This window comes from Anopheles merus, chromosome 2L, assembly GCF_017562075.2.
Source record: "Anopheles merus strain MAF chromosome 2L, AmerM5.1, whole genome shotgun sequence".
In the NCBI taxonomy this organism is placed as follows: domain Eukaryota; kingdom Metazoa; phylum Arthropoda; class Insecta; order Diptera; family Culicidae; genus Anopheles; species Anopheles merus.
Window position 1 is genome coordinate 18,750,549 of NC_054083.1, and position 20,734 is coordinate 18,771,282.

Genomic DNA, 20,734 nt, shown 5'->3' on the forward strand with positions numbered 1-20,734 from the left:
ATGCCGCGATGATGATGACGATGATGATGATGATCCTCGCCCCAGGGCAGCAGCGGTGTATTTTTTTCTGATGACGGGCGGCAGAGATGAAAATACTCGGGCGGCATTGTTCCTCGCCCTCCTACGATGCGTTGGCTCATCGCCCTTCTTTTATGCTGTGGCTGCAGTCGCAGCGCAATTTGGTGACGCCCGTTCGACTGCAGCCGGGACGGCATGCTACCTCGTTCCCTCTGGACACTGTGGCTGTAGCCGAGGCGCAATTGGCGACGCCTGTTCAACTACAGCCAGGGTGAAAGCGTTCGCGCCGATGTGTGCTGCTGTGTTGCAGCCGATGCAACTTGTGCGTTGCCGATCCTTGTTGTGCTGCCGAGGCGGAATGGTACGTCGCCGTGGTGAGAGGCAGGGCTCGAGCCGCGGCGGAATTGCTGCCTCGCCGATGATGTGCTGAGCTCGAGCCGGGGCGGTATTGCTCGTCACCGATGGATCCTTGCACTGCTGCTGCTGCAGCTGGGCGGAATGCGTCCTCGCCCGATGAAGCTGGGGCTGCAGCATGGGCGAATGTGACGCCCATCCGAATGTTCCAGCAGCAAGGCGGAAAGGTGCCTCACCTCTGGTGCTGCTGGCGTTGCTGGGGCTGCAGCCCGACGACCTTCCTTGTCGCCGAGAGTGTGTGCTCGGCTGCCCATGTGGTCGCCAATGATGGGACGGCAGCCGGGGGCCTCGGTGTTGGCGGCGGTGGCGACCCAAACCGTTCGCGGTGTCCCGCAAGCACGGGGACCGGTGCCAACGCGATGGCCGCTGCGATGATGCAGCAAAAACGAGATGGGCCCGATCGCGATGGCGTTCCGCGGGTTCTTGTTGGATCCCTCTTACGCAGGAGGATCCCATCCTCGTCGCCACTGTTGTGTTTTGCACTTTTACTTTTATTAAAACACTTATAACGTACATAATAAATAAAACATAAACGAAACAACCAATACACTTTAAAATATAATAGTACGGTGGCCGCGCACCAGCCGCACTGAGCGCCCCTGCCGAGAGCTCCTGCTCGATCGGCTCGCAAACACACTCTCTGTGCGCTCGGCACACACTAAGCCTTGCGCTGCTTAGTGTGTGCGACAGTGTGTGTGACACACTGTCGTCCTCCTGGACGTTGACCGGTGGCAGCGCAACTGCCACGGCAAGTCCAGGGGTCGGCACGGCTGCCCACAACATTAACGTATTTTCATTTGAAATAAGGAGACAACTTTTGAAGTTCATTTTGTTCGAAGTGTCACATCGGTTTGTCGGTGATCGTATCGCCTTTCTAGTTCTAGCGATGCATAACTTCAATGCGAAACCATACAACAGTACAGAAGGAAGGAGAAAGCTCTCCAAGTGAGGAAACCTTCGCTGTATGGCTATTCCACCAACAGATGGAACCACTAGCTTTTTTTGCTATTTTTAGAGTGCATCTGTCGTCCACCGTCTGCTAAACGAAGTCTTTTTATATTCCGTTTAGGTAGAGAGCTTGACTCGTTTACAACCCGTTTTGTGGTCGTTAAGTTGATTTGTGGTACTTGGCTAGTGGTCGTTAAGTGGATTTGTGGCTCTTGGGATGATCCGGGTTGTTTCAATTTGCAATGCAGTTGGAATTCAACAGTTCTTTGTAAATTGGCAGGCTTTGTTTAATAGTTGACTGGTTGATAAATTATCAACCCAACAATGTATAAATAAAAAAAATATTTAACTTTTTTTTCACCCATTGCGCTTGTGTCAATTTGTTGGGCATGATGTTACCTGGGCTGTGAAAAGGTTTTTTTTCCCTTCCCTTCAACCCTCTCTCTCTCTCACACTCTCTCTCTCTCTATCTCTCTCTATCTCTCTCTCTCACACATAATCTCTTTCATTCCCGTCGTCTGCCATATGCACTATGGGCGAATAAACGACCAAAATAGTCGCTAGATGTAAAACAACATGGAATATTGACAGTTTCCCATCGTAGCTGCAAGCAACATAGCGATTCCATGCAGAAGCAGGTATAATTCCATAAAAATGTAATGCAAATCTGGTCGCTGTGGTAGTTTTCCAAGCAGAAACATACCCAATTTGCCTCCTACCTCAAAGTGCAGCGCATCAGGGAACTAAAACTCGCCCTCCCTTTTGGCTATCTCCAGTCGAGTACGGTTCGCGTCTGCGTCACACAGCACAGATTCTCTGTGCGTGTGTAGTTCGTCCGTGCTGCTGGGTGACAGGTATATTGGTGTGCAGCAATAGTTTGTAGGCTCTTCACTGGTCCCTCTCGTCAAGCGCTAGCGAAAAAGTGATAATTTAAAATAAAAATAAAAACTAAAGTGCAGTTACCATTTTGAGTGCCCCGTGAAGAATCTCCACTCCTTGCTGCATCCTTAACAAATTCAGGAGTCGATGTGTTGTTCATAAAGCTACACGAAACAGCGTTGAGAGTGTGCTTGCCATAGTCGGTTCGATGCAGTTCTAACATCAGGTGAATGAATGGAATAATAGTCGTTCTGTGGAAGAGTCTGTAAAAATGTCATGCTTGTTGAGCAGCGAAACGAATCGTTCTCATGTGTAGCAAAAGGTGCCAGAAACGGTGCAATAAAAAAAATCAACCTCAGGGGCCTAGGGGCCTCTATCATTTTCGGGCCTCCGCAGCTCGATGCATGTGTGTGTGTGTTGTGTGAAGAAAAATCAATACTAATATAAAAATTAACTATGGCGGCTCGGATCCCTGCGCGCTTGACTGCCTGAGAGCACCGTGAGGAAACGGGACGGGTAGAGTGCGGCCGTTGCAAAAGCGGCAACGCACGCAACGGGTGGGACAAGGTGAGCGAATGAATGGTGAGCATCGGGCAGCATAAAATTCTCCTGAAATGAGATCAAATAGGATGAAAATTGAGAGCCGCACAAAGGGCAGCAGAAGCAGCAGCAGCAGCAACACGGCGACAGAGCGACACACAGCGGAAGAAGCAGTGGCGAAGTTCTAAAGCGAATAATTTGCGCATCTTTGAACAGGAAAACGCGTCTTTAGGCAGAGTTGGTGTTGTAGTAAATTATCATAAAAATGTTAGACGTTTTGTCTACAACCAGTTGAAGGCTGTTTTCTTCGCGAACGCTCCCGAGCCCGCGGTGGTGGCGAAGGGAAAGGGCCACGAGGACGGGCCGGAGAAGAACCGTTCGCCGTATCGGGGCGTCAACAAAATAGAGGGGGGAGCTGGGGCCTGGTCGTAGAAGAAGAGGGCATTTAAACGCGATTCGTGGTGTGCGGAGGAGAGTGGGGACAAGGCTGACAAGGCAAGTGTTAATTTTTCTTCGCCGTGAAAAAGAAGTGTCGAGTAAGGGCGAAAAGGTAGAATTATTGAGGGTGATATTGTGTTTGTTTGAAAATAGTGTTTTCCTATCCTGTGTATGGAAATATAGAATTTCTTTTGTGAAAAAAGTGCATTCATGCCGGAAAGTGCTATTTCAAGGTACACAGTGGGGTTTGGTTTGCCGATGGTAGATTGTCACGTATCCACAACTTTCCCAAGGGGCCATCTACCGCGTACCAGAACCGTTAACCGAACGGAATTATCACACAAAGGCCGAAGCATGGACTGACCCCGTCAAACGAATCATAATCGTTACCCCCGAAATTGGTCCATCGATGGTGCCCCCTGAATGCGCAGTTTATTCCTTCAATTTGGACAGGGCGGCCAATTTGGCTGTGGCAGACTCTATTGCTATTGCATTGGTGGAACGGAGCACCGACTCAATGCCGAGCAATATTTTTACTTTACTTTTATTTCTAAAGTGCAATTCTGAAGCAAGTTGTTGGCGAGAGTGAGAGAAACTACTGTGTGCTGTGCGAATCGGTACCGCTGTGTTGTAAAATCCGTGTGTAAACCTTTTCACCCTTCGGCGCCCTGCCTGGGAGGAACAAGAGTGTGTAGCGATGCACACGCTGTTTCGCGCTGGAAACGGCCAATCTTTCTGTAGTGTTATCAATTATAGCTCTCTTCCTAATGACGATTCCTTTTGTATCTCTTTCCGGCACAGAAGTAGCAGCAGCAGCAGCAGCATTCTTATGCAGTTACCGGCGATGGAAGTGAAAGGAATGTATAAAGTGCACCCCAATTATTATCATCATCCCTCGAAGAAGACGGCCACCGCCGCAGCCAACATGCGATAGGAACGGTGGTGGTTGTACATCACACACAGCGGCTCTCGGTATCGGCAGTGCACACAGAGAAGTGCGAGGGAAGCACGGGAGGAGACGTCACCTTTTTTTTTTGCTTTTTTCAAAAGAACCGCCCAAGAGAAAGAGCGAGAGCGAAACAGTAAAATCGAAGAGCAAAGCGGTGCAATCATCGATACAGCACGCCACAGGAAAATGTACCCCTACTGAGAGAGGGTGTATATGTGTGTGCGTGTGTGTGTGAGAGAGAGAGAGAGAGCGCAGCAAAAAGGAGGAACCCACTCACACGACGATCCTGCTCTCCTTACGGTCCTGGTCCTTTTTCGCGAAGGCCACACAACCGACCGATAAGGTAAAAATAACAAAAGGACTTGTGCCAGGAGTAGCAACAGCAAAGAGAGCAGAGAGAGTGAGAGAGAAAGAGCGAGAGCTTGGCGCGTGTGTGTATGTGTTGTGTCGCTGGGAAAGATTGATGGTGCAAAAATATATTTTCGCCAACGCAACGGCAACTCTGCTGCAGCAGGAGCAGCAGCAGCAGCAGCAGCAGCAGCAGCAACAATCAGAAGTGGCCATTGCTGGCGGCCCGTCCTCGCTGCCCATCCTCGTTCCTACAAAGATCCTCCACGGAAGGTACTGAAGTTGCTTCCAAGGCTGCTAAAAACTGCCTTCGCTGCTCGTGCGTGTGGGCCAAAGGACCAGGCCAAGGATTCGTATACGTGATCCGAGTAGTGAACCACACTCATCCCTCCCTCCCCCCTACTAAAATGCGCAGCATGATCCAGCCACACAGGAAAGGATCACGGCGTAAAGTTATCAGCGGCTGCAGCAATCACACCGTCGGATGTGCCCGAAATACGCTCAAAAGCTTACTGCTGCTGCATTGTGATGATTTAAACATTCCTGCTTCTGTTGCTGCTTCAACCACTCCAGACACAACGGTCCAGCCCGCCACCAGCAGGATATCAACACTTTCCGCTCGCAGGCGAAGACGACGAAGGTTGGGCAATGAGCTCGTACCGCTCGGGAGCCCCGTGTCCGACGGGGTCGAAGGATGTCACTGCAGCCACGGCAAACGAACGGGAGGAGCTGCTGGATGCAGTAACCCTATCAGTCCCACCTCGATCACCACCATCACCACCAACACCACCCCCCTTAAACCAGAAGTTCTAGAACGATATCAGCAGCCGTCGTCGTCGTCGTCGTCGTCGGCGGCGACGTTAGTGTCTGTGCCCTGGCACCACAAAAGCAAAACGAAACTACTGTATAGAAGCATTGTGCAAATATGTTTGGCCTTGTTCTTGATCTTAGGATGCTGTGATGCAGCTAAACAAGAAGGTACGGCCTGGCAGAGGATGATGGTTGCCGCTGCGGTAGTGAATGTTTGTTAATTGTTTTTACTGCCTTTTCCTCCCATCTACCATAACAGTTTTACAAAGTGGAACGGGATGTGCATTTCCCAAGCGATGGGAAGGTCAATGGTTTCAATCCGGTGTACAACAGCCAATTACGATAGAGGGATCCACGTTAAGTACTAGGGGCCGGTGCATTGCTAGCGAGGGCGATAAGTTTTTACTAGTGAATGGGTAAGATTCAACGCACAGACGCACGGCTCATCGCCCGTGTTGGTTGGGGCAAATTCATTAACACTAATTATTTGTCTTTTCTTCTTTTTCTTTCTCCACTGGTTGCATCGCCATGGGTACACATTCCGGACACACGCCATCTTTCACCACCTTCTGCTTCTGAACCAACTGGACGACAACACTTGCCACGGCCGTACAGCAAAGGATGTCACCGGTGCGTTGTAATTTATCAGAAGCATATAAACATACTCCAGTATAAAGAAAGTGAGTGTGAAGATTTTTATACAGGCCAGTTGAATCCAGCTGCAATGCCTATTCATAGCGTTTTAAAAAGTGATCGGGGCTTAGCTCATCCCAACATGAACGGGCATTCAAGAATATCGTCATCGGATCCGTATATGCGATCCAATGAAGATAGCGACAATTGTAAGCAACAGAAAACTACTACTTTTTATCTTTTTTATAAGTGATATATCCTATATTTTTATCTATGTGTTTTTCCGTTTTAATTTTCATTCGCCTCTATTTATTTCTTCGTTAGAATCGCAAGACCCTTTCTTTGCTCAAACGACACACAAGCTACAGCTACTAGTTTCCTACCCCTCCCCTAAAACTACTACTAACTCCACTACTAATGCTGCTGATGCTGCTACTACCCCACACTCACTTTCATGACTAACTATTATTTGCCCAACTCTTCCCGTTTTTTTTTCAATTAACCACCCTCTCCACCTGTACTCATCGGTCATTGAGATCATCCAAAAGCCCTTCGCTCTGTTCCTATATGTCTGTTTCTTGCTCTCTGTCACTCCCTCTATACTTGAACCTTTTACTTTATTTAACAGAAGATTTGTATGCGTCAAAAAATCAGTTTTTGGAAACAGTCTGTACAACAATACTGTTTCTTCAACGCAGAATAAAGCTTTCGGATTGAAAAGATAATCTTTTTTCATCTAGGGTTTAGAGGAAAGCCCTATCCCCCCACGCCGGAGGTGTGATGAACTAGTTTAGGGAATGTAAAAGCGTATCTTATCAACCATGAAATGAAACATACTTGAACCGGTCATATCTTTGGAACCATACTTTTGCAATAATGCAATTGATACATATTTTATTGGCTGTAGTTCAACGCTGTAGACATACTGCACTCTGCTGTGTCTTTGTGTGACAGTATGCGAACAAGTTATTCAAAAAGGCATCTTTCGATTTGTTTGACTTCATTGCTTTTTATTCATGTTTTGTTTTCATCATAAATTTCGTTAGTTTGCCCCCAGAGTAAGCTTTTCGGGTTAGGTCGTGGGATGGACGAGTGGTCTTTGCTGTATATGTAAAATATTAACGGATGCAGTTGATTTGTACTTCTGGAAACAATCTCATAACATTACGTTTTGATATAATGCTAGCTAAATAGCTACAGGACAGTCTCTTGCGTAACATGCTTAACAATTATGTCGTATATCGTTTTATAAATACAAATAAAAAAAAGGCGTAACTGGTAGACTGCAATGGAGGATGTTACATTTGCTCTAATCCACTTTGCTCGCTAGCCACATGAGTTTTTTGGTTTTACCTTCATTTGCTGTTCCGTTCAGTCTCCGCATTCTTCTTGCAACAGTAATTTGCGTTAAATTTTTGTTTGCGTGTATCACCATTCTCATACAACCATTTTGACTGTTATTATCGTTATGAGTTACTTATTTTATTTAAGCGTATAGTTTCACAGATGCGTTTTCTAAGCATATTTATTTGTTTGCCAATTGTTTATGAGTTATCTTACTCCATTATGATTTTCCGCAGCATCTTTTTGTGTGCTTTCTGTAACTGAAAACAAACAAAAACTTTCCCTTTTGGTTAGATTAAAACAATTGTATGAAAATAATTTGAAATAATCAATAATCAAAGAGCTAAAAACTGATGCCGAAAATTTGGATGCTCGATTACTGCTAACCCGTTTAAAGATAAATTAATCTGTCTATCTATTATTTAGCTTATCAATATGGTTAGTACGAAGAGTAAATTTGCTAACGTTTCTGGCAATCATGGAGCAGGTCGCATTTATAAGCATTTTCTTACTATACAATCAAATACAACCAAACAAAGATTTAGCAACAAAATATTTGAACGTAAACAAACTGAATGTTGGGATGGGTTTGCCCGATGTAATAATTCCCGTTTTAGTTTGAAATGACTTGTTTGTTTTGTTTCTATTCTGTTCCGTTTTCATTCGAATGTTGCGCTTGTTTCAATTTACCTGATGTTGATTAAATGATTAACAGTGATAAGTTTCAGAAAATCAAACCAATGTGTGAAGCTAGAAGAAACAAGTCCGTAGAACGCACTGCCAGAAAATTGATTACTTCTTGGACGCCATAGGAGGCAAGCAACAAGTCTCAATGATCGATTTTCTAGTTAGCTGCCACGCGAATTGTGAGATGTGATTTCCACGCCAGTTGCTTTCATCATCCTTCCTATATCTGACCGTTCCAATCCACCCAACACCGTAGGGCATAAGGAGAAAAGAATTTGTTTGTTTGTTTTCCACTCTAATTGAAACACTGTTGTTTTAAATGCATCTTGTTGGACTCAGTATTAGGTACCGTACATAAAGACGAGTTGAAACATAGGACATCGTTAAAGCCTAATAGATTCATTTTGGACAGTCAAGATGCTTCAAACACTAACTAATGCAACTGTAGCGATTTCACCGACAATAGTTTGCAATGCACAACTGCCCCCTGTGTGAGCGTAATTCTGTGATCATAGTTTATTTTAATTTTAGCTCGAAGTTTCGGTTCTGCTGTACTGTACTATGGTAGATGCTAGCTGAGCCATTATGAACTCGTGTATTAGTTTCGTTTCTTTCAATCTTACACTCAAGACAATAGGGACAAATATGGTTCACTTTTTTCCTACACCTTGTATTGACTGAAATTTTTCGTGATTGAACAACTCTGTTCTTCATGCTGGTTCCACTTTTTTGTTTTATTTCCAAATGAAAATTTTATGAATGACTGAAAACAAAACCTTCCCACAACGTACAACCGTTTTGATGCAGTACTTTGGTGGCGGTACACTGGTATTTGGAATGTAATACTTATCTGGCAAACGAATCTTAAATGTGTGACGTTTGAATCACTGTCATTTGTTCCTTTTCAGACACTTCCTCCACAACACTCTGTTTTAGTCATTCGTAGGTGTTGATGCGTGGCTAAAGCAAGGAGTTAGAAAATCTAAAATCTAACAAAAAAGTAACCAGCCTTTTAAGTAATTAAATTTGCGCGTCTATTTTGCAAACCATCGAGGATCTAACCACTAATTACAACAGCGATGTAGGATTTTCTAATTCCTTTCGAAAGTTAACCGTAGATGGTTGTGATGTGTTGTGTGCATATTTTAAGTTTATTTCATTATTTTCTGGGTTTTCCTTTGGTTTCTTCTTTTAGTTTGGTTTTCCTTTCCTTCCCTGTCTGTAAAACGTGTGACGTGGATGTGACTATTTTTAATGCATTCGTCTCTCTCTCTTTCTTTTATTGCGTGAAATGTTATGCAAAACTAAATTCTCCTTACAGGCATGGGATGCAAAGGTCGCGAAACATTGCATTACCTATGCGAACAAATCCCGGGTGATGCTCTACTGTACAGTATGTTTAAAATAAATCCAGAGCCAATTAAATGTCCGCTGTCAGGTAAGTAAGATGTGAACCGGTGGAAATAGCAAGAGTGTCAGACGACTAATGTGCCTTTCGACGACATTCCTTTCGATCTTTAAGGATCTTATACGTTCACTTACAACCGAGGGCACGGGGAATGCAGGTATCCAGTGTCAAATATGGAAATGTGTACAGAAGACAGTAGATTACTGCTAAGTTTTCAGGCATGCCCTGATGTACCTGGGACCGAAAGCACGGGTAAGGATAAAGATCCCTGTGACCGTATGGTGCCCATTTTACTGATCTCCTTTTCTCCGTTTCTCAGTTGAAGAACTAACATGCTTAGCATGGTGGAAGGACGGCAATTCACGCTATCTGGTGGGTCTGGTTTCACATCATCATGCCACTTCGAACGAGGAGCGCTTTAGGTGCTTCGTATACGAGAAGCTCAGCGGCTCCGGTAAGTTCAATTGATTGACCTTAAACCAATGTTTGCTATTAATATTCCTAACATTCCATACAATTGTGCTGTTTTGTGTTTCTTTTTCTCAGATGCAGAGTATAAACTGGCACAATCCGGAGACGCTACCTGTAACGGTCTTGAGAGTGCAGAAGTAAGTCAAATGTGGATTGAATCATCGCTTTAATCGTGAAATATGTTACTTAATATACAACATATTTATCCGCAATTTCTCTCCTTGCAGGTTGGGTCCCGAATAATGACGCTCAAAAAAGCCCCCCTGATGGATCGGTGTGATTTTCCGGTCTGGTTTAAAGGACCACGCTTCTGGCATGCCCTCATGGGCAGTGCGCATTACGTATTTGATGCTAGGTACGCCTCTATAGGAAGAGCGAGATGGGATAGGTAGTGTACTATATGAGCTAACACATCCACATTACATTATTTCTAGTGACGGTTCGCTTCATATTAAAAAGCCTAATGGGCACACGGTGGCTCGTTCGCTTTGCGAGCAAATCAACAAGCAAACATCCTCGGAAATGATGGTCGTTGTGCACCACACCATGGGCTGGTAAGCAAATAGCACGCGCTAGGAGCTTAGTCGATGTTGTTAAGACAAGGATTAACAACTGCTTACTTTTATTTTTGTTTTTCAGCAAATCTGGATTCATGTGTGTCATGTTCTACAGACGAGATACTCACGTAGCCGAGCTACAGATGGGAACACCTGCCGCTAGGCTTGAAGATGCATGTACGACTGAAAACTTTGACGTGCATCGAACACCGTTCGTTACTTTGTTAGGTATATGGCCGCCCCACGTAGCAAACATAACAATTAGTAAATAAGTATCCTCGCCTCTCCCTCTCTTTTGCAGCAAATAACTCTGAAACGCAGCTTTGCCCACTGGAGGGCCAGTATATGATGAAAGGTTTCCTTATGCCCACGTCCTCTATTTCGCGCCACAAGCGCAACCACAACAATAAAGCCCGCTCGCACCGGCACTGGGACGTGGTCGGCTATCGGAATCAGGAGAGCGCCATTGCCGGTAGCAACGCTGGCACGGTGGGCGGTATCGTAGGCGGCTACATAGGGCTGGAAGCGAAGCGAAGGTCTTTTCTTCCCCGATCGCGGCGTACTGCGGCCGATTCGAGGAACGACACCTCTACAATTCTGCATGGAGACAAAGGAGGTAAACGTGGCGGTGGAAAGCAAAAAGAAACGAAAAACAATATGTAATTACTAATCAATAATTTCTCTTTTTCGCAGTGGCTACCGATGGTACCGCCCGATCACGCCGGGAAACGGCTGGAGGATGTAACATTAATCACAACACTAACCGACAGCTGTTGGTTGGCTGTAGCGAAGAGAGCGTAATTGAAGTTAAACCAAAATGTAAAATCGACGATGAAGAATGTAAGTAATTGTCTCTTTTGAATTAACAAATGTTTAGTCGTATGCCAGCTGTCAATTCGTGATGTTTTATTGATTTACATTTTTATTTTTTTTATTTTCTTCAACAGTATTTATATGCACCGGCCACTGGCAGGAGAACCAAACGACGTACATTATCGCTAAGCACTCAATTTCCCAGCATGGAGTATGTATCAGCTATGTGCCAATGGAGGGCAATCATGTACAGCTGTTCGTCGGGGACACCTGTCACCGTGCCTACATGCAGTCGGGGCAGCACAGATCGATGCCAGCTAATATTACTAGTTACGGTAGGTGCAATGCACAGCGTCTAGTAAACCCTTTTTTCTCGTGACAGAAAGCAGTGCAACAGTGATGTTCATATCCCTCATCCATTCTTCATCTTGCAGGTAAATGTGGTGAGGTGAACAGTTCGATTAAACTCCATCCGCTTCACATCCGGCTTTATTCCTTCATCTTGTCTCTGCTGCTGATAAGAAGTATATTGAGATGATTAGCTACAGCGTAAACAACTGAGCATTAGACGTAAAATCCGTAAATCGTGTGTACTACATTCGGTGCACCTGTAAGTGGTCATATTTGTTGTGTGTACGTGTATGAAATGTGTGCCGCACCAGGAAGACACTACAATGCACGTGTTGGTCGACTGCTGGGGAAAAAAAATCTAGAACGGGCGAGAGCGATATAGCGGTTTAGTCGAAAATGACAAATGACCATATACGTGAAACGACTTGTCTGTTGATGCTAGTTCTGTGTAAGACATCGGGAATGTATGGGATTTGATTGTGGGAGGGTATGGGATGAGGAGGATAGTAGGAAGAGAAGGTGTGTGGTAGAAGGAGACAAGTAATAGTGAGTACATCGACAAAATGTACAAAAGGAGATATGAGTGAAGCTAAATTGTTTTTAATTATTATTTATTAAATTATGTTCTACGTTGCGTTTTTTTTAAAAATAATCTCTACTTGTTGTGATACGATAAACGGTAACAAAACCCGACCACTTGCCTGGGCGGTAAAGCACTACTGGACAGGATATGATAGGAATATAGTCAAAAGAAAAATGTGTTACAAATTTTACTTGCCACCAGCCGTCAGTCGCGCAGAAAAAAGTCTTTTCAAAACGCGTTAGCTACATTGCACTATTGTTTTTCCCTCCAATTTATTTAAGGCATAACACACGTGATTGTAACGCTTTGTAAAACTGGCTAACGTTAAGATGGTGTTTGAGGCTAACGTTAAGAAGGTGTTTGAGGCTAGCGCGACAGAGAGAGAGAGAGAGAGAGAGAGAGAGAGAGAGAGAGAGAGAGAGAGAGAGAGAGAGAGAGAGAGAGAGAGAGAGAGAGGGAGGGGGGGGGGAGGTGGCTGTTGCAGCGGCGAGGGTAGCGGCAAGGGTAGCGGCAACCAGTATCTTTTTCATCGTTTGTAACACAACAAATGATGATGAGATATGGAAAGAGGGACAAAGTTGTGAAACTAGAGTAGAGTGGTACTTTTTTCGCAACCTAATCCATTGCTCTCCTACTACCCACTACCAAGGATAGAGAAGAACAGAAGACGTGTAAAACCAACTGGATGGAAAAACGATAAAAAAGGCTAGCATACATTTAAACAAACAAACAAACAAACAAACAAAAAACCTAATGCACATAACTATACAAGTAACAACCAACGAAAACTAAACCAATTGAGAGGAAAGGAGCAACAGCTAAGACAAGGGAAAGTAAGGCGAGTGCTCTTGAAAAAGAAGGTGTAGCATACGAATTGTAAGGACATTGTTTTACAAACAGGTAAGGACATACAGCAAACACACAGACACACACAGGCACACACAGGCACATACAGGCACACACAGATACACACAGACAAACAAAGACACACAAAAGCCAATAAGCGCGAGCGCGCGCGTGCGCCCGGCTGCCGCAGAAATGGAAGACACTATCACCCGCTACTAATGCATAATAATAATCATTCGTTTTTGAATTATGTATCCAAGGTTTCCTATTAAAAGTGATTGTACAATGGTAATGACAAAACGATGAGAGATGTAATTGCAAAGAAGCATAAACAAAAACCTATGCGCACCGAACGATTTGTGCATAAAAGACAACACAAGCAAAACAAAAAAACTCTAGAAAATACGGAAAAAGGGACGAGAAAAGCGCAAATTTCCAAGACGGGATAGTTAAAAAAATGATGAAATAAGTAAAGCAGCGCATATATTATATATATACACACACACACCTATATATATAAAGTTAAGAAAGAAGGTGGAATAAATTGTGGGAAACAGGTGGTGAGAAGGGTACGGCAAAAAGGAATATGACGCTGTAAAATGGGTTGAGATAGGGAGTAAACCGAGGGGATACAGGGGGCATCGCGCCTCTTCTGTGCATGTAACGAAAAAAAGGTGATGTGTTTGCAAACGAAATGGAAAAGGGCTGGAAGAAAAACATTTTTTAAGCGTATGGAAAATTAAACTGAAGAAAAAAGCAAAAGAAAAACAGAAAACAACAAAACGATCGAAAGCTACCAATGCAAAACGGGGAAAACACACACACACACAAGAAGACACAAGGAAACAAAAAGAAAGTACTCTAGGCTTTTTAAATTAAATTATCATGCAACCCAGCAAATTACTAAGATCTGATATTTTTTGTGTAAGTACTCGAATTGTGACGATAATGGGAGGAAAAGAAAGGAAGTGCTGGCCGGCAATGGACGGAAAATGCAAGTGGAAGAAGGAACAGCCGAGTGCGGAGGCGAACGTGAAAAAGGGGGAGAGAAAAATAAACCAACTAAAATAATGGATAAACAACTACTTCGTGGGAACTGATTTGATGCGGCTACATTCGAACATCGCTCATTCTTGGGAGAGACAAAAAGAATGCGTTTGTGCGTTCCTGCGCTACTGCACTGAATATCACAATGCAACCGTCGATGCGACGGCTGGGCTGCACTTTCCGCACAAACACACCCACATGTAAACACAAACACAGCCATGCAAACACAAATACACGCAGCCCTCGCAGACGGTTTCCCGCGGGTGGTGTTTCCGAAATTCTTTTCTTCCGCGCACACTACGATACGGCAGCGGGTTGTGCGAGTGTATTTGTGAGCGTGTTGCGCATTGTAGCTTGTGTCGTTTCGTTGCCGTCTCTCTCATTCTTTCTCGCTTTCTCCCTCTCTCGCTTGGTCGCCTTGCAGCCTGTCACGCTTGCTTGCTCGCTTGCGCACACGCTTGGCGCGGCGCCGCACGCTACTACACCGCAGGTCGTTCATAAACCGATAGATCATAAACAAGTTTATAATGCTGCATATCTCGCTCCGTCGCACGCAGCTCTAGCGGACACGCGGTGGCGATGGTGATGGTGGTGGTAGTGCGGTGCACGGTTGGACGGGCGGCTGGAGCGCGGACGCGTAAACTCTCGCGCAACGTAACTGGATTTCGTCCGGAGGAGGCAGCAGCAGCAAATACAACACACATTTCGTTCGGTTCCGTGGTGCGTGTCGGTACGTACATATACGCAGCCAGTCCCTGGTGCGCGCAGTGTTCAGCTGCGAGAAAACGCTCTCGCGCTCCCAACCCCCCCCCCCTCGCGCGTCGTCGTCGTCATCGCTTGTGGTGTGTACATTTGGTGTGGCCGCTTGTGCATCCGCCGCCCTAGTCATATCCATACTTTTTTTCTACCACCGTCATCGGGATAGCGCCCGTGTGTCGATCTCGTGTGTTTTCTCTTTTTTCCCGTGTGTGTCTGCGGTAAACGTAATATAGAAACAATTGACGGTGGACACACAGGCGAGCGCAGGAGACAATCTCTCATTCTGCATTCAAAAGTAAGGCGGTGTCATCTTCATCATCATTATCCGTGTGTGTCATTATGTGTACGCGCGTGTATGTGTGTGTGTGTGTGTGTGTGTGTGTGTGTGCGTGTGTGTGTGCGGCTCTCTAAAGCACGGGCGTATAAGTCATCAGGGCGGCCAGTGTGATTTCCTCTGGTGCCCTCTCCGTGCGCTCTATAGCCCCATTCCGTTATAACTCTGCTACGTGTTGTGTGTGTTCCGTATGCGCCCGTACCCGTGTGCTTGTGTGTGGCGGTGAGTTTTTGTGCGTGTGTTTCGTGCATACGTGTGTGCGTGTGTGCGTTGTTGGGCTGGGTTAATTTATGAATGAAAGTAAATATGATGTGGTGTGGTGTGGTGTGCACCAAGTAAGGAAAGACCACAACTTCCACCGTCGATGGGAAAAGTTCTCGCTCCATCACCTCCCCATGTCGGCGGCCTCCGTGTGTAGTGTATGGGATTTTAAATTGTTTTCCCAAATGACCATACACACACATACATACGCACACATAAACACGCAACACACATACACGCAACACAACAGCCGTAAGGCTGTGCGCCACGACTGTGATCGACAGGATCGGTAACCTGTCCAGCGGGACAGGAGTAGGGGACGGTTCCCTTTCGCAAAAGTCCTTCAAAAAGTGTGAGCTTCCTTGTTCGCAGTGGCGGCACACGCACGGGGAGCCTCTGCAAATACACACACACTCACACACACACACACACACACACACACACACGATCGTGTTTCCTCCATTTCGTCCATTGACTCTCGATTGACCCTTTCATACCTTCTTTACCAACCCGTTCTGCCCGCGCAGCTCCTTCCCCATTTTGTGTGGTCCCCGTGGGGCTGCTCTATGGTGGTGGAACTTTTAAGCCAAAGCCAGAAAATAGGTTTGAATGGCAGCAGCAGCAACAGCAGCAACAGAGAGACCCTGTCAGGGCCCGCAACAGCCAGTAATTATTGGCTCGCTGATGGACGAAGGCTGCGACCGCTGTCATCTTATCCCAGTGGTAGGAGGCCTTGAGATTTTAGTGACCGTTGCCTGGTTGCCTGGTTTATTGTGGCAGAACGAACACGAACCGCAGCGCTCGGGGTTAGATCGTTTTGCCAGTGAATGTTGTGCTGTTGTGCATCTACGCTGGTGTTGGTTTTGTTGATGGTGTCTATGAGCGAGCCAGGCTTACCATTTGGTCGCACCCCGAACCCAGCCCCAGCCCCGGCCAATCGGCATGGGCTCGAGCGCAAACATCAGTAGTACAGCAGTATACAGTGTGGGAAATGAATGTAAAGTTGTTTAGTTTTAGCTTTGATTTCATGTTGGTTGGTTGAATCAATATAATTCCACGTGCTGTTCTATTAAAGCTCAAATGCTCAGACAAAAACAAAATTTGAATTGAGTGATTGCGATGGTTCATGTTCTTGTATTGACCTTAATCGCCTGTGTTGTAGTTTTTTTTTTTGAGTCTTCTTTCGATTTCTGATCTCGCATGAACAGTGTGAATCGCTTTTTTTGTCTCCATAATCTCCAGACAAGAATTAGTAGTACCTCTGATCTACTCGATCAGTTCAATAAGTTCGATTCGATCAGTATAATTTGTAGCAAGCTATTTTTGTTGAAATTCATTATTTGAAACGTAGCAATGATCGTAATCTTTCACTGATTTAATTAAACTAAGACTTTCGCTTAATTGGGAATTGGGAGTTCTAGACCAGCGATCGGCAAAGCAAATGTGGAGATGGCGGCTCCTAGCCGTTTATATTTTTCATCATGATTTTTTTTATGCTCTTGGCTTACCAACTTGGCTCGTCACATGGAAGTCTGCGAACATTTTTGTAGAATTTGGCTCTTTCGGTCGCAAAGTTTACCGACCCCTGCTCTAGACTTACGAATTACGAAAAAAGGGGATATAATATAGGTGATATGGTTCTAATGTTTTTTATTGTCAATTTTGACCAACTGTTTGGCATAACATTTTTAAATGATACCGACATCAAGAGCTAATATCTGAACCTAAACCAATGACCAACGATGATCGTTTAAGTGTTTTGTATTTTATAAATTACTTGTGATTTAAATTTCAGACCATTATTAGTTAATTTCAAGATAGGTGTAACGATTCCAGATCGATTGTCAAGTTTTCGAGTAATTTCCTTCCTTTTAGGCGTAACTAAATTTTGGTGTTGATTTTGATTTATGCCTTGGCCCAGCATGGGCTCTACAAATTTAGAGTGAACTGAAGAGCAGGTAACATTGAAATTGCTGAAAAAGACCCAAATAATCTAATATTCTATAAGATTTGTATTAAATATTCAATTTAGTGCAGTAAAACATGAAAATCAAATAAAAAATTGCCATTTAGCCACAATAGTTTGGCTGAAAAAAATGATATTCGACTTACGCAAAAATCTGAGATACACAAATGTCTCCGGGACGCATTATTCGCGTAACTCAGGGAATAGCTGTATATCTGCGAATTTAGATTAAAATAATAATAATAATAATCGTAATAATGATAACTGATAACCAGCACTAAAGTAAAAGAAATTTTGAACTTTTTAAAGCTGCAATTTCCAAGTCAAGTTTTACTATACCAAAATACATTTGAAATGCAAAAGTTAATAGGGAAATTGAATTAAACTGTTATAAACAATGCATAAACACTATCACTTAAACTTATTTCTCACTCTGTACGATTGCTGCTTAGCACACACATTTTTGCCTGGTGCGTCAAAACGCTATTGTGCCGTTGGTGGAGCGTTTGAATGAAGCACGGCGGGGAACGTAGCAACGAGTGCCTCTAGCCATTCTTTCACCCTCCTACCATATCTCGACCCCTAACTCCGCCGCTCCTCCATTGTTCACCCTATCGCGCGTCCTAATCTATCGTTCCATCTCGCTTTTGCCTTGGCTTTGCACTTGTCGTTTCGCATCTCGCGTCGCCACTGCGTGTCAGAGATGTCACTTGCGCGCTGGGAGCATCTCCTCAACCTCCACCCTTGTCGCCCCCCTCCACCCTTTCACACAGCTGTGTCACCCCTTACCTGCTTCCCCTCCTCCTATTAGCCGTCTTGGTTGGGTGTCGTTTGCCTGCGTTTAACATTATTTTCGAATGACGTCACTTTCGGTCGCGGACAGCGTGTGCGGATCCAGTGAGCCCCCAGTGAGAAAGGAATGAAGCTAATAAATACATACGCGTACGCCGCGTTGCGCGCTAGTGTGTACCTAACCTACACATAGTTGAGTGCAGCAATAATCAGCAGATGGAATAAAACGATAGAAAAGCGCACTGGAGCGCAGCAGTGAGTGAGTGAGTGAGCGAGCGCGCGAGTCAGTCCCTCTCCCTCTATCCTTGTGTTGTTGTTGATGTTGCCCGTTGCTACGACGCTTCTGAGTGAGAGTGTGTGTGTGAGAGCGCAGAAAAAAGAAGGGTGGCAGCGATCGCGGGTGCTGTCAACGGCGTTATTCATCATCAAAGTGTGCTCCGGTGGCAGTGGGTGCGTGTGATTGTATGTCATGCTAATATAGTGCGTAACAAGCTATTGCCGAGGATCTGCTGGATCCACCCAATCGAAGCGGTTGTGTTCGCTCTTACCGCCCTCATAGTGTGTTGTTACATCGGTGTGCATTCTTGCGAATTCTGGTGAAAATATGTGGCTATGTGTAAACGATCCGAAAGTGTATTATGACGTCTCTGAGCAGCGACTCGCGCTGCCCCGGCAGCAGCACCAGCAACAGTTCCAACGGCGGTGATGTTGCAAACAACAATCACCATCCGAAGGATGCGTCCACCTCCCGGGCGGATATTGTCGTGTGTAGAACTAAGATGCGGGATCAGGCCGCGGTAGGGAACGGGCACGTGGCAACCGTCGCGGACGGTCGAGGATGTGCTAAGCAGGGCGGAAGCATGTGTCATCCAGAGCAGTCCCGAACGACCCATCCCAGATCGCAGTCCCAGGGTGACAGGACGGCCACAGCCCATCCGTCATCTTCTGCATCAAGTCCATCGACGATCGACAGCTGCGATCCGGCACGATATAAAGGATCGTTGCAGCCGGCAGCAGCTTCAACCGCACGGCACCATCGATCGTCGTCGTTGGGCGATCGCGATGTGACGGATTCTGCTTCGCCCGGTGCTAGCACGACGACCGTTGGCTCGACCGTCCAGAAGCCGGAAGATCCGTACGCCGAGTTGGAACGAATTCTAGAAAAAGTGCAGGTAAGTTTTACTGTTTACGTACATAGTCATGTTGCAACTTAAAAAACCCTCTCGCGATCATCTATTGCTGTACGACTTAGAGGTTCAGGATTACACTCCAACTGGTTACAGTATACCAATCGGAGGATTAATTGATAAAACATTGCAAAATAATTGAATAATTGTGCTGATATTTGCTTTTCTATGATGAACAGTACTTGGGTTTTCAGTGTCCATGTTTGGCATGTTAGTTGTCTAATTTGTTGTTCATGAAAAGTAATGTAACAGCTTACATTTAGATTTTTGTCCCAAAATATTGTTATGATATATTTTTTATATGAATGACACTTAGTTTTGAGTACAGTTGAACCCCTCACAACGATTTATTTTGGGAGCTGAACTGAAATCAAGATCATGATCAGTTAACATTGAGGATTTCTTTAATTTTGATTATCGCTCAGCCAAATGAGTTTCGATATTAAAAAATAAAAATAAAAATTGTTTAATATAAAACTATTTCCAGAGGCAGTATGGTTGTATAATCATGCACAAGTGTGTGGTATAATGATATGTGGTAAATATTATTTGAATAATTTTGAAAAAAATTGTTTTGAAACATGAAATGGACTTTATCTTTACAACGATACATCGCTGGAAGCATAAATCGCTTTAATTGAAGATTTTTCCTAATCATTTCGCGGTGTGGGCTGTATAATCGTTTATTTGTTAAATTATGAACAATTGGGTCGGTCTGGTGGTAGAGTCGTAAACTAGCACGACTTATAACAATATGCCCGTTACAGGTTCAAGCCCCGAATGGACTCCCCATACGAAGGACTGACTATCCTGCTAATGTAAATCAATGTCACTGAAAGTCAAGCCCACTAGTGGTATAGTTAGCCCTCGACCGACAACGGTTGTTGTGCTAAAGAAGAAGAAGAAGATGTAGATGATGATCAATTGAAAATTAACCAAAAATTGGTTTGTTTACATTCCTTTTCGCTTTGTGTTGGAGAGTTATTTCAATAGGAATGTTTTGTACAGTGCATAGCGTAGTTATACAATCATATTTTTTTAAATAGTTAGATTTTTTTTCTTAATTTTATAGAGACTTTGAACCAATTGGTCTGATAGCTAGAAAATGATGTTCTAATGAATTTTATTAAGCGTTTCAATTCTTACAGGGTTTTAAAAAAATCATTATGATGGAAATGAAATATCAGATCGATATGGAATAACATTTTGTACGCGGCGAATAACAATGTTTACATTCGAAACTGACTTGGAAAACCCTGTTTTCCATATGTTTAACCTACCACATGCATTATTATTATTCTTCAAAGTGGTTGACCTAAAATCGCTACAAATCAAACGACCTTGTATTGTA

General features: G+C 44.5%; 2 protein-coding genes and 1 long non-coding RNA gene across 13 annotated transcripts in view; 2 read left to right on the plus strand and 1 right to left on the minus strand.

The window, feature by feature from the left end:
* The first annotated feature begins 1,945 nt into the window (after positions 1-1,945).
* Positions 1,946-13,612, plus strand: LOC121592464. 8 transcript variants are annotated; one of them, XM_041913919.1, is made up of 15 exons: positions 1,946-2,018; positions 4,039-5,512; positions 5,604-5,760; positions 5,960-6,186; positions 9,330-9,446; positions 9,531-9,668; positions 9,736-9,870; positions 9,963-10,024; positions 10,115-10,242; positions 10,322-10,441; positions 10,527-10,672; positions 10,746-11,060; positions 11,138-11,284; positions 11,392-11,592; positions 11,692-13,612. In XM_041913919.1, the coding sequence occupies exons 2-15, from the start codon at positions 4,942-4,944 to the stop codon at positions 11,793-11,795; spliced, it is 2,568 nt and encodes an 855-aa protein (XP_041769853.1). In that variant the 5' UTR covers positions 1,946-2,018; positions 4,039-4,941; the 3' UTR covers positions 11,796-13,612. The 8 variants fall into 8 exon arrangements, with proteins under 8 accessions (XP_041769853.1, XP_041769851.1, XP_041769859.1 ...); XM_041913917.1 differs by lacking the exon at positions 1,946-2,018 and adding an exon at positions 2,032-2,485; XM_041913925.1 differs by lacking the exon at positions 1,946-2,018 and adding an exon at positions 2,032-2,485 and having other exon boundaries at positions 5,960-6,024.
* Positions 13,613-14,597: 985 nt separating this feature from the next.
* Positions 14,598-20,734, plus strand: part of LOC121592463 — a 31,997-nt gene continuing 25,860 nt past the window's right edge. The window contains exons 1-2 of one of the 4 annotated variants that reach the window (XM_041913916.1): positions 14,598-14,814; positions 18,288-19,368. In XM_041913916.1, the coding sequence (XP_041769850.1) occupies positions 18,835-19,368 (534 nt within the window). In that variant the 5' untranslated portion in view covers positions 14,598-14,814; positions 18,288-18,834. Of the gene's footprint in view, positions 14,815-14,936; positions 15,139-17,407; positions 19,369-20,734 lie in introns of those variants that run through there. The other 3 variants (XM_041913914.1, XM_041913915.1, XM_041913913.1) reach the window with 3 other exon arrangements.
* On the minus strand, positions 17,113-18,234 carry LOC121592469. Its single transcript, XR_006004669.1, has 3 exons — positions 18,194-18,234; positions 17,551-17,619; positions 17,113-17,411 (listed from the first exon to the last, which is right to left on the minus strand). It is a non-coding gene; the product is annotated as an uncharacterized LOC121592469 (long non-coding RNA).